General features: G+C 45.8%; 1 protein-coding gene and 1 non-coding gene across 2 annotated transcripts in view; both read right to left on the bottom strand.

The window, feature by feature from the left end:
* Positions 1-304: 304 nt before the first annotated feature.
* Positions 305-13,656, bottom strand: part of Foxk2 (forkhead box K2) — a 40,286-nt gene continuing 26,934 nt past the window's right edge. The window contains 7 exon segments of the mRNA XM_013347596.2: positions 305-3,345; positions 5,232-5,441; positions 6,176-6,472; positions 7,644-7,743; positions 7,745-7,823; positions 8,446-8,639; positions 12,153-12,299. Of these exon segments, the coding sequence (XP_013203050.1) occupies positions 3,149-3,345; positions 5,232-5,441; positions 6,176-6,472; positions 7,644-7,743; positions 7,745-7,823; positions 8,446-8,639; positions 12,153-12,299 (1,224 nt within the window). The 3' untranslated portion in view covers positions 305-3,148.
* LOC113456383 lies at positions 13,249-13,376 on the bottom strand. The gene has a single exon (XR_003377205.1). It is a non-coding gene; the product is annotated as a small nucleolar RNA SNORA24 (small nucleolar RNA).

Genomic DNA, 13,656 nt, shown 5'->3' with positions numbered 1-13,656 from the left:
CACCTGTATACCTTTTTGGCAAACATTTTGCTATCTCTTGTTTTCGGTGATCTTGATCCTTAGGTCAGAGGGCAAGCATTGGGGTTGGGGTGCACACGGACAACTTAAACTCTAAAATAATTGAACTCCAACCCTGGATAGCACACAGCTGCCTGCATAGCTGTCACTATTGTGCCCTGTGCTTGCACCCCCGAAGAAGCCTGTGCTGAACACACCTGTGTTCCTGGGAAAGTCTCCCAGCACAGACGTAAAACAGACGTAGCTGCTTATCAAAAGACAATGATACTCTGTATTCAGTTAAAATTAATAAAAATATTTTATTGAATTTCAGGAACTTGGTACTTTTTTTTTTTAAAAATTCCAAATCTTTGCACACAGATCACCACTCTGCTTACTCTAGAACAGCAGTTGCTCGGACTTCACGATTGTCACTTCTCTCCTTGTGTCACACAGCATAGAAAACCCAAGTCCTGATACTTCCCAGCCCCTTCTGAACTACTTCAGCTACTCTGTGCCCAGCCACCCCCTGCAGAGGACAAGGAGGTGAGGTGGGGTGTTTATGGAGACATTCTGCAGTGTGGAGAATATACAAAGTATGTCACACCACACACATTCTGGAATGCACTGTACCCAGGACACAGCAAAGTTTCCCTTTGTGTTCTGTGTGGTTCAAGCCAAAGCTACTCAAGTTATCTAGTCCCTGAGGGAGCTCAGAAGTTTGGTAAAGGTCGAAGAGAGACTCGTTAAGCATTCAACACTGAGGTGCCACAGTGGACCTGGGAAGTGCTGCAAGCTACTTGTGGTGTCAGGGTCATTGCCCCCACCCCACATCAGAGAGCAGACGAGCCCAGCCATGGTGTGTGGAGCGGCTTCTGGGGACTCAGAGGAACAGACTAAAGCAGTGCCTGCAACACTGGCAAGGAAACCTGGGTTCAGTGCTGTTAGTCTGTGGCTTAGCTTGTGCCCGCTCCGTTCAGCTTTACATTCCTATGTACCAAAGAGCAGCAAGGAGAAGAGGTGAGTGTGTGACTGGCTACACAGGACACTTCACTCACTTGAGACTGAGAATGTGGCCTTCAAGAAAAAAAATCCTCCTTCCATCTTCAAAATTTTTCTATGAGCCCCCAAAAGAAACCCCTGCAGACTCCTAAGGTCTGTCTGGAGCTCAGAGGTAACGAGTCTGCAGACTTGACTCACGCAGGGAACATCTACCCAATCCTAGTCAAGCATGCTACAGGCAGATGTCCCCAGACACACAGTATGTTCAGCTGGTGGTGCCCGAACCTACCTCACTACGGTGGCCTCCTGCTAGCGCACCACATAACTGAGGCCCAGAGCTGGGACCCACATGCTGGGCACAACAGAACCCAAAGTGCTTTGCAAAATGCAAACCTTTAAGAAATACACATTTCAAGGTTACCTGCAAGATGGAGGAGGCAGACTGCGGCTAGGAGGGGTCCAGTCCCCCAGGCTGCAGTCCAAAGGCAGACTGCTGTGGCACACACGTGTTCTCACTCACATGATATCTCATCTTTTATTGTTTTCAGTGGCTGAGTTATATAAATCCAGCTTGTGTGCAGTAACTCCAGAACGTCAACACACATCATCTGCAGTAACATTGTGACAGCTCCATACTGTGGGTGAAGCAATACTTAGAACAGACTTATCATATTTGGTCTTTATGTAAATAATGTTTTAAATTGCCTAAATATACCATTCTGAGCCATTTCATTCTACCAGGAAAATACAGGGTTTTCCCCCCTTCTCTTAAAAAAAAATTAAATACCAAAATAACTACATTTAAATAAATAACGTTATGATGATGACATTTAAAAAAAAAAACCAACCCACAATGAGGCTAAGTCCCTCTGCCTGCTGCTCAGCTAAGTCCAGAATGCTCCGGAAAGATGAGCGGTGATCCTGAGTGTGGGCTGGGCTGCTGGCCTCCCACCTCTCCTCACCCTTCCCTCTTAAACTTTACTTATATAGGACGTAAGTCAGACTTAGTGTGGTACTTCATTCTGAAAAGCCAGAGAAACCTCTAGAGAATCAGAAAATGGCCTGGATTCTTGAGAACCTGGCCACTGGGTCTTACTTCCAAGACCCTCAATCTCTCCAAGAGCTCTCGCCATGCAGGTAACCAGTCAAGTGCCAGAAGCCAGAGCGGACCCCTATGACTCCCAGCAGGGTTCTGGGAGAGACCTATGACTTCGGTCTGAAAAGGGAGGTGTAACAAAAGCTGGGTCTGTTTCCCAAGGGAGGAGGGGATCTGCTGCTTTAAGCATACATAATATGTAGGAGACTCATTTACTAGAGTGGGAAACTACGCCAAGGACAAAGTCAACATAAAGAAACAGACAACAGAACGCGCAAGAACAGGTACGTGCAGCCCGGAGGCTAGAGGCTCCCGGGGTCCCTTGTCCCAGTGCCCCGGCCTTATAGGTCCATGCAGCCTCAGTCCACCCACCCTCTACAATGGCACAGGGAACTGTTCTGAACGGAAATGGGCAAGCAGGTATCCTAAAGAAGTGCCACCCAAACAGGCAGGACAGACCATAGCAAACCATCCCATGGGCTGGAAACAAACCACAGAAACAAACAGAATGACATTCTTCCCCCAAACGAATCTCAAATTTCCAGAGTAGAAATGGAGTGATATGAAATGTCAAAGACCCCGTTATTTAGTAAAGAAAGGACATCTCCAAGTATTCTAATTCCACATGTAGACAACAAAATACTGTCTTGTCTCTCAGCCGCAACCAGCAGGTCCTATGAGGGCAGCAGGTGGCTATGTCTCTGTCCCCTAGAGGAAAGCCAGAGAGATCCACTTGCAGCGGGTGCTGCATCTGCACAAGAGACTCAGAGTTCTTGCTTGTAGTAAAAGCTGAGCCCACAGATGACAGCCCAGCGAGTGCTCTGTAGGAGACACCACCTCTGGAACCAGGGTTGCTGTTATGGGTCTGTTCAAGTCTAACTTGTCTTTAAATTAGGGAGTTTTAAGGCCACCTGGGTTCATGTTTTCAGTGCTAAGAGGTGAAGTCCAACCGCAGGGCCCTTTACCCACTGAGGATGCGCTCCCTGCTTCAGAAGAGGCAGCATCTCCTTTTGGCACCACAAATTGATGTCTGAAGAGAAGGTCTCCCAGCAGCTAGTTCTGGATCCCCTTCTCTCTCATAGCTGCTGGTGGCGCATCTACGCTCAGGGCAATGACAATGCTCTCGCCATCTTCTGCTTTAATGCGCTTGAGCTCCGGCTGCTCTGCCTGGTCACCGTTCTGGCGCTTTGTGGGCAGGGACGCCGATGCTGACGCATGGGTCGCCAGCATATGGAGAGGACTCGCCACTGCTGAAGAGACAGCGCGTCAGAACCCAGACTACTGCATAGACCTCGACCACACCCACCCCACACTCCAAAGCTACTGAGCTAAGCTTACACAGAACCCTAGGGATGGCCCTGAAGGGCGAAGGCAGAAAATCCTAAGCAGAAGAAATCAGGAAAGCTGCAGTCAAAGCCTGGCTAGTAGGTATTTCTATCAACAAGAACAACTTCTGCAGCTTTTAAAACTCATAAGCTACTCAAGAGCTCATTGTTGTCAAGACAGGGGTGGCTTCTGTTCACCCGAAGGACAGAGAGTTGTTCCTTCCAAGGAGGAAATTAGGCTATTCTGGTTTGAAAGACAGCCATTTCTCACCTGTTCAAGTCATTACCTAAAGCATTTGCCTATAAAGAAGACATGCTTAAGCTAGTACGGTAACTTAGAGCTTGCCACCAAGCCTGAGAACTTGAGTTCCATACTCAGAACACACATGATGGAAAGAGAAAACCGACTCCCATAAGTCCCACTCCTCTGACCTTCATGTGCACCCTACCCCCAACACTGCTGACTATATGCAGTCTTTATAGTAGACTATACAATGCATTTGCGTCTGACCACTAAAGTTCAATTCTAAAAACCTACACAAATGTGGAAGAGAACAAAATTCTCAAAGTTGTCCTGACCTCCACATGTGTGCTATGTACGGCACATGTACCCCATCATACAGTTTTATAAAAATTTTAGTAAGACTTATTTTTATTTCTATGCATGTTTGCGAATCTCTCTACGTGCGTGTGCAAACTCGTGAATGTAGGTACCTGCAGAGGCCAGAGGACACTTCCAGATCCCTTGTAGCTGGAGTTAGAGGTGGTTGCTGAACCCATAACCTCTAGAAGAATAGCAAGTGTTCTTAACCATCATCTCTCCATCCCCAGTAGTTTTTCAAAAAAGAAAGAACATATTAACTCTGAAAAATCTGAGTTTGTCCTTACGGGGCCAGTTTAAGATGGCTCAGCAGGAAAGGTGCTTGTGCCTCTATGTGACAAAGTAAGTTTGATCCTAGACCCCACAGGAACAAAGCTGTCCTCCGATCTTCCTTCCACACAGGGACAACACAGTTTATATCCCCCTGAACTGGAAAGAGAAAGTTAGCTAAACTCCAGCGATCATCTCTTCCCGCTTGTCAATAGTAGAAACAATGTGGCCAGTGGCCTTGCACTCCATGACAGGCTATATCTTCAAACTCTGAGCACAAATAAACCCTCTTTATATTAAACGGCTTCTTGTTTGGTATTTCCCTAGAATGTTGTAAAAATTTCTGGGGAGAGACCAGAAAACTAACCCAGTGGTTAGAGAAACCATGTTCAATCCCCAGCACCCCAAGGCAGCTAACAACTGTTTCACCTCTAGTTCCAGGGGATCTGACCTCTACAGCCTACACGGACAATGAATGCATTCGGTGCACAGACGCACATACAGGCAAAATACCCATACACATAAGGTAAAAATAACTGAATGAAAATAAAAATATTTCTAGGGGGCTGGAGAGATGGCTCAGAGGTCAAGAGCACAGGCTGCTCTTCCAGAGGTCCTGAGTTCACTTCCCAGCAACCACATGGAGGCTCACAGCCATCTGGTGCCCTTTTCTGGCCTGCAGGCAGACATGTAGACAGAATACTGTATACATAATAAATAAATAAAATTAAAAAAAAAATTCTAGAGACAAAGGGGCTGTGGTGGGAAAATACCAAGCCTTGTGGCTCCCACAGCATCCCTTGCACTTCCCACGGCTTTAAACGGCAAACGTTTCCACAGACAAAACTACAAAGTCAAATCAGAACCAAGCATGGAACGCTTCTTCCCATAGTCAAGAATCTCTGCTGGGACACAAACAGACGCGAACAAACGTTCTTACCGTTGTTCACCTGGCTGTGCACTGCTGGAGGCACTGGTACCACGTGAGTTCTATTTTGCGTTACAGTTTATATTGGAAGCTGGTGTTGACCTAAAGGCGCCTGTTGTACTATGGTCACTGTCTGGACAGGGGTACCCTGTGATGTCTGGATGATTTGGCTAGCAGCGCTTAGTGTGGCTGGGATAATTGCAGGGACAGGCTCTACTTTCACTGAAATCAAAAGAAAAGGAAGAGAGATGATACACTGTTGCAAAGCCGGGATCTTGGCAGTTTATGAAAACAAGTATGGTGCAAGCCTAATTCCAACACAGGATCACAGGGTGTCACATGGCTACCACCTCAGCTACTGGCAAGTTAAGGCCAGTCTGGGTTACAAAGTAAGTTGGAGACTAGTCTGGGCAACTTGAAACTGTGCCTTAAAAATTTAAAAAAAAAAAAAAAGGGAAAAAAGTAAAAAAAAAAAGCTGGGGCTATAGCTTAGCCATAGAGGACTTGCCTGACATGTACAAAGCCCTAGGCTTGATGCCTAGTACTGCAGAAATGTTTAAAACCAAGTAATGGGATGGAGAGATGGCTCAATGGTTACGAGAACATACTACACTCAGAGGACCGGATTTGATCCCCAGCACCTCCATTGGTCAGTAACTCTAGTTCCAAAAAGACATACCACCTCTGACTTCCAAGGGTGCATGCATACGCACGCACTCTTGTGCAAACCACACACACACAGAGTAAAATCTTTAAAACCAACAGTGGGCTAGGGGTGTGCTTTAGTAAAACAGGGTTTCTCTAGGATGTATGTGGACTCAATTGCCACCCTAAAACGGAGGAAAAGAAACAATCACACAAAAACTAAGGAACATGTTAAAACAGCCAAGGACAACTGAGCCTGTGAACTTCTATGGGACTGAAAAGTTAGCACGAGGTGCTGTCTTCTTGCTCACCTTTGACTTCTCTGTGGTCGCCATTCTCTTGTGGTTCTGCCTTAGGAGGAGCCAGCACTGCAGCCTGAGTGACCACAGCTTGTCCAGCAACTGTGTATGTGTTTGCTGGGGCCAGTCCAGCCACACTGGTGACTGACACTGCTGGTATCTGATGGACAACATGTACCGTCTGCACAACAGGTGGCTGAGAGGTGGGTGTGGTCACTGGGGTTGCAACAGTGTAGGTGACAGGCTTAATGGCCGGGGCTAGCTGCCGTTGGACAGTGATTAAGACGGGCTGACTAGAGAGAGGTGACCCTGTTGGGAGAAAACATGAGCAGTGTTAAGGCTTGCATGGCCCTTGGTCTTATAGTTCTCACACTAAACACTTACTAACATAAACACTACACTTTAAAATACAGAATATTACTAATGAGAGATATATACTATCTTTATTATTACAATTTTTCAAGATTTATTTTTGCTTACTCTGCTCACTTTTATGTCTGTGCACTATATGAGTGCCCACAGGGGCTACAAGAGGACACTGAATACTCGGAACCCAACCTGAACCCAGGTCCTCTGAAAGAGCAGAGAATGCTCTTAACCACTGAGCCATCTCTTATGGTCGAAACGTAGTATCTTAACAGGGACATTAAGTCCCCACATCTAAGAATCAAAGACTGCAAACTTAGCTTTGTTTTGATTTCTCCCACTACCTCTTTCTATACTTCCTCCTTCGAAAACATGCCCTATATTTGGGCCTAGAGACATGAGCCATCCTTGCCCTGGTAGGACAGAGGCACAAAACGCAGAAGCAGACCCAGGCCACTCCTTGGCTTTCGTAAGTGGACGCCAGCAGCTGCAGACAGGTAGCAGGCTAGGGTTTCCCTGAGCATCCATCATGCCTAGTGGTCAAAATGCTCATCTTCCAAGGCACACATTTCCTTCTATATTATGGTTTTGCAAGTAAACTGGGAAGATGCACCTACTCATTAAGTAGATATAATTTTATTCTAATCACTGCCTAGTTTGTGTAGCTTCTTTTAGTGAGAAGAGACCTTTTTTTTAAAAAAAAAAAATGAAGCAATTGAGAAATATTGATTCTTTGACTTTTGTTTTTAGAAACAGGGCTTTACTATGAATCCCGGGCTGTCCTTAACCTCACAGCAATCCTCCTGCCTCAACCTCTCGGTCAGGCACACTACAGCCATACTTCTATCTCACCCGAGCTGATGGAAAAAAAAGAAAAAGAAAGGAAGGAGGGGGAGAGAGTGGAACAGAGAGAGGGAGGGAGAGAAAATTAATTCCCAGTGCCACTTTCTTTCCCCGAAACCTTCTACATAACACTCAGGAACTGTACAAAGTACCAGGCACAAGGTATGAAGCTTCCTGAGGATTCTACCACTGCTTTAGTGGCAAATGCAGGCATATTTGTCTGTCTGGCCCCACTGCCTGACCCTTGCCACCTCTCCTCCTGTGCTCTCACCTGGTGCACTCTGTGCAAACCGTGCCTCCTGGATGATGGCAAGTTTGGGCTGTGAGGCGCCAGGCTCCGGCTCCAAGGGGGCTGGGGAGCCCTCCCTCCACAGACAGGCTCTCCGGGATCTGGGCGCCACTGGAGTGAGCGGACAACACTCCTGCATGGTTGGGAGAGGCTGGGGCACTCCTGAGTCACCAAAAGAAGACAGTGGGTTTTCACAGTGATGCCCCAGAAAGGACTTGTCCACTCAACCTCACTTTGTAAAGGGCAGCCTTCTGTCTCCTGCCAACTGAGTGCAGCTCTGTGTTCTGACTTTCTCTCACACGCATGTCAGAGGCCGCTCAGTCCCATGAAAAGGTTGGTGCCCTCTCTGAGCAGTTCCTGTGCAGCCAGTCAGTAGGACGCAGCAGGAAGCAGACTGTGGGGCCGTACGGTATCTAATAAACTCATTTCTTTTCCAATAGATTAAAGTGTTTGGTTTCAAAATCAGACAAATGAGAAATCTTGAGCACAGAACTGAAGGTCGCTTTAAAAACTGTTCACATGCCAAAAGAAAGGAAAACACCGTGGCCCATGACCTTGCCTACTGGGGTCTAACTACTGTAAGATGCGCATCAAGTTCAAAGAAACAGCAAGCAACACAGGTGGAACGCAGAACAGTAAGGAACAAACACAACCAACCTTCCCCAGTCCCCACCCCAACACCAGTAACAGCATCCGCAGGTCCTCATTTTCGGAAAGAAGCTCCCCAGCACACTGAGGTGATATTATTGACCATGGGTGTGGTCTCTGGTTCCTGTGTCCTTACCTAGAGGAGAGCGGTCCCAGGGGGGTTCTAAAGCAAGGCACGCCCCTAGGCCGTCTCTTCCTAAAAGCCTGCTCTACCAGCTTGTTCTTGGAGGCAGGATCTATCCTCCAGAAGGAGCCTTTGCCTGGTTCTTCCTGGGAACGTGGCACTTTGATGAAATAACGGTTCAGAGAGAGATTGTGGCGAATTGAATTCTATGAAACATAAAAAAATACGTAGACTTCATATAATTCTTTGTTGAGAAATGAAGATGTGCCCAAGCCTTAGTGTCCTGTAAAGCAGAAAACTAGATGCTCAATGCAGACGTGACAGAGAGGCTTCAAGGCCCAGCCCTCCCTGGCTGAATGAGACTGCTCTGGGTTGGAGCCTTTGTGGCCACAACTCAGGGAATCTCAGGTGGAGAGGGGGAACCTAGGCATGGGAAGGGTTAAGGCTCTGCCATCTCCCACATCTACCTCCTTTCAACGTCTGTCACTGCCTCCTTGACTTCTGCCAGGTGGAATCAGGACTAACTGCTAACTCTGTCTGAAGACAAAGAACTGACACAAGGCACTCCTTTAGAAATGTTTGCACATAACTAGCTGACAGTCTGCCATGCCATGTACAGTATATTAATACAGTATAAAGGATTTATTTAGCAAGTCAGTCAGTAAAGACCAGGAATTTTAACAACTCCACCTTCTAGTCAAGTACTCGGCTCTGTATTTGTGAAGTACATCCATGTGTTTATTTGATCTTCAACAATAACACCGTTAGGAAAGAGAAAATCAACTCGGAAGCCATCATTCTTCAGAAAGTTCAGCTTCAGGTTGTCCAAGTCTGAGACAGAGCCTGCTGTGATCTGAATGTGACCACACCTCAAGTACACGCAGGGTGGAATTATCTCATCTTCTTTCAAAGTGGTAATAACTCAAAATAAAATCAGGGAATATCCAAAAATCCCCAATTTTCTCAATTCCCCATTAACCTTCTAATAAAACTAGCCATGGCCTGAAGTTCGGACTTGTCACAGGCAGCTAAAAAAAAAAAAAATCTAACAGATGCTCAGTATCGCTTTGCCACCAGTCCCAGGGCTGCTCCACAACAGCCAGGCCTCGACCATTCTGTGGACCTGAGTTACATCGTGAGCAGTATGAGGGGCCTGGCTGTGTCTGACTAGTTGAGATTTAGAATATTTAAAAAAACCAAGACACGTGGTGCGATGTTTTGTTATCAGGTATTGCTGACAACCAACCTTTCTTTCAATTCCAGAAAACCAAAGGGGACTGTTCTTGGTGCCCTTCACACAGAAGGCAAACCTTCACCAGCTGCACTCAGACCTTCCAGGTTTGGAGGAGAGGCAGAGTCAAAGACTGTATGTTAAGAGAAGCAACCCAGACAAGGATGACACAGGCTCAACACCCTAATTTAAAAATCCCAAATCACCAGATGATGACACACGCCTTTAATCCCAGAACTCAGGAGGTAGAAGCAGGCAGATCTTTGTGAGTTTGAGGCCAGCCTCGTCTACAGAGCAAGTTGTTGAGCAGCCAGGACTACATAGGGAGACACTGTCTTTTTTTAAACACACACACACACACACACACACACACACACACACACACACACACACACACACACACACACAGAACCGAAACCAAATCCAAAACTTAGAGGGCAACAGGATGCTCCAGTAAAAAATTCACAATTGCCCCCATGTGCCAAACTGCCATTAACATGAGCATCCTAAAAAGTTTACATAAAATTACCTGCAGACTATTCGTACAAGAAAAAAAAAATTGAATGAATATCATCCTTAAGTTGGTTATTTCCCCTATGATATCTTATTATAGACAGGCAAATACTCCAAAATCTGAATCATTCTGAAACCTGAAAACAGATAAAAGCCAGTCAACCAGTCAATTCAAAGCCACTACCCACTGAGAAGGGAAATCCTTGAGCCTGCCTACGGTAGGCTGCTCCCATACAGAAGACACTCCACAGACCCCAGCTACACTAGGCCAGGGAACAACTGAGTTTGCACGCTAGCAGCTAGTGGAAAAGTGGAGGCAGTAACTAGGCTTTCTGTCCACCATGAGCCATGAAAGCTCCTCTGCTACCAGTTACATGCTCAGGAGACTCAGGGAACTGATCTGAATACTAACAGAATCCACCTAGTCTGGGTCTCCTTCCTAACCATCCCCTTCCAGAGAATCTGCATACAGCATGAGGTCAAATTCATAAATGGTCACCTGCAATTTCCTAGCCAGCACTGTAGAAACAGGAGGAAGTGACAAAATATTTAGAGACAAACAAAAAAGGGCCCATTTTCCATATAATTCAGGTCTATATACTGCGATCAAGGCTAAGATTAATGTGCCTTCAATCTGTTCTTACAAGTATGAAAATCCCGATAGGCTCATGTGACCTATAAATTAGTGTAATCTTAAATGAACACCTAAAACAAGCATCCCTAGTCTGAGCCTTCCTAGAAGGGACCCGAGCTCCAGCTCCCACACTCAGTCAGTCTTTCTCATCGGATGGGAACGCCAAACTAGCTCTGGTCCTTTCAGACCATGGCAGCCCAGTCTTTTCATACTTTCTTATAAACACAGTAAACAACCGACTCCAGGCTGGGTAAATTATAAAATTGTAAGTAATCATTTTGGAAGCAGGCATGAGAGTGCATTTATAACCCAGCAATTTAGGAGGCTGAGCAAGAATATTACAAGTTCGAGGTCAGCCTAGGCAACACCGGGAGATTTAATAGGGAAGCGGTGAGAGGGAGGCACTGTGACAGGAAATAGAAGGAAGAAATAATCCATCTTTCTATACAATCACTCAGACTGCCCCATTTTATGTTAGAATCTCCTCTATAAATTAATAAAAAAGCTGTTCAATGAACAGACCCTATAATATCCTAAAACTTAGACTGAAAAGCAATCCTATGGATGCAGGGCCTTTGGGACAGGGAGGGAACACTCACATCCTCCAAACATAATGTTGGAAAACAGGACTCAGGCAGGAATCCGCCTCTGTGCTTATGTGTGTGTAGGCCAGGAAATAGCTCTGAGGTTCATTCCTCAGGAGCAAAACACTTTGGTATATTTTGGGACCCGGTCTCTGACAGGCCTGAAGCTTGTCAGACAGAGATACCCGTATTCACCTCTCCAGCACCTTGATTTTTAGATGGATTCTACAGATGGAACTCAAGTCCTTATGCACAAGTTATAACTGTGATGTTTTTTAAACCAACTGATCTATTTCTCCAGCCCTGGAAATACAATTTTCTTAAATAAGCTGTTCTGTTGAGAGCCCCTGCCCCAAAGCAATGTCAGAATAAGTAAGACATACAGAGATGGAAAGGCAGCTACGCTGTCATGGCAGTAAAAGATCAAATGGATGTCAACATCCCAAGGTCAAGGATAGGAGCAAGTTGAAAACGTAGCTGATGAGTGAAAACAGACCTAAACCACTCCTGGAGCAGCCACACTCATCTTCATGACCCTGGTCTGTATAGAAGAACATGTCAGTTTCACTTTTCTTCAGAACTGCTACTCCTCCTGGACAGAAAAGCAGGGCACTATCTATCCTGCCTAGAGCTCTCCAGTGGGAGAACCCCCCCCCCCATGACTTCTCTGGCATATAAAACGGCAGTATTTTAACAGCTTTGATGGATAAGCAGCATCTTCAACACACAGGACGCGAGCAAGCTGAAATAGACTTACCTGCCAGCCCTTGTCCGCAGTCCTATAGTACGGATAGTTTTTAGTGATGTGTGTATAAATTCCATTTAGGGTGAGTTGTTTATCAGGAGCCATTGTAATTGCTTGTACTACCAACTGTGCATAGGAGTAAGGTGGCTTTGAGTCATCCTGTATTAGAAAAAAAAAGCACCTAAGATTCAAGAGTATTCTTACAACAGTGTGGGCTTTGTTGTTGTTGTTTTCCGAGACAGGGTTTCTATGTGGAGGCTTACCTGTCCTGGAACTCACTCTGTAGACCAGGCTGGCCTTGAACTCAGAGATCTGACTGCCTCTACCCACAAGTGCTGGAACTAAAGGGGTGCGTCACCATCGCCAGGCAACAAGGGTTTTTTATTATAAAAGTAATATGATCGAGAAAATCTGGGAAAAGTAAATAGAAAAATTGTAGAACAGCATAAAGATTAAGAATCACATAAGGAGCCAGGCGTAGTGGTGGTATATGCCTTTAATCCCAGTACCCTGGAGGCAGAAACAAGAGGCCAGTCTAGTTTACAAACAGTTTCAGGACAGTCCACATAGAGAAACACTATTGGGGGGGGGGGTGTCACACAGGTGAAAACTGAAGTGACAAGAATAAAAAATAAAACCAATAGAAGCCGCTGGACTTCAGTGAAATCCAGAGCGATACACATCAAGAAACACCCTGTGACATGGAGAGGGACCGGCATGTCTAGGTGTGATGCACAAGTCAGAGGAGCACCTGAGGAGAACTCTCCAAACGCCCCTCTTCTGCCAAGACTCTACATGTGAGCACGCAGCTGTGAAGGAGCCAAACAGTCACTGCTCATCCTAGAATGCTGGTAGCTCCAAGTCTTTCCAACATTTCAAAATCCCACATGTACCAGCATAAGCCTCGGAGAGAGGTCTGACTGGAGAGATGGTTCAGAAGTTAAGAGCACTTCCAGAGGTACTGAGCTCAATTCCCAGCAACCACATGGTGGCTCACAATTATCTATAATGAGATCTGGTGCCATCTTCTGGCACAAAGGCAGACATGTAGGCAGAACACTATGTAATAAATAAATAAATAAATCTTTTAACTTCTAAAATCAACTGAGAATGTTACTTATTGATGTCAGAATCATAACCCATTTAAATAGTGACAACTTTGTCAGAAATAAGAACACTCTTCTGTGGCTAGGAAGGGAGGCTGCCGTAGCTGGCAGGTCCCAAAGATAAACAGAGAAATAAATCTTAAAAAGGGGAGCAATCTGCAAAAGAGTATATTCAAGGGCGGAAGAGATGGCTCAGAGGTTAAGAGCACTGGCTGCTCTTCCAGAGGTCCTGAGTTCAATTCCCAGTGACCACATGGTGGCTCACAGCCATTTGTAATGAGATCTGGTGCCCTCTTCTGGTCTTCAGCCATACATGCAGGCAGAACACTGTATACATAATAAGTAAATTTTTTTTTTTTTTTTAGTTTTTCCAAGACAGGGTTTCTCTGTAGCTTTGGAGCCTGTCCTGG

This window comes from Microtus ochrogaster, chromosome 7, assembly GCF_000317375.1.
Source record: "Microtus ochrogaster isolate Prairie Vole_2 chromosome 7, MicOch1.0, whole genome shotgun sequence".
Classification (NCBI taxonomy): Eukaryota; Metazoa; Chordata; class Mammalia; order Rodentia; family Cricetidae; genus Microtus; species Microtus ochrogaster.
This window is presented reverse-complemented; position numbering and strand designations above follow the sequence as displayed.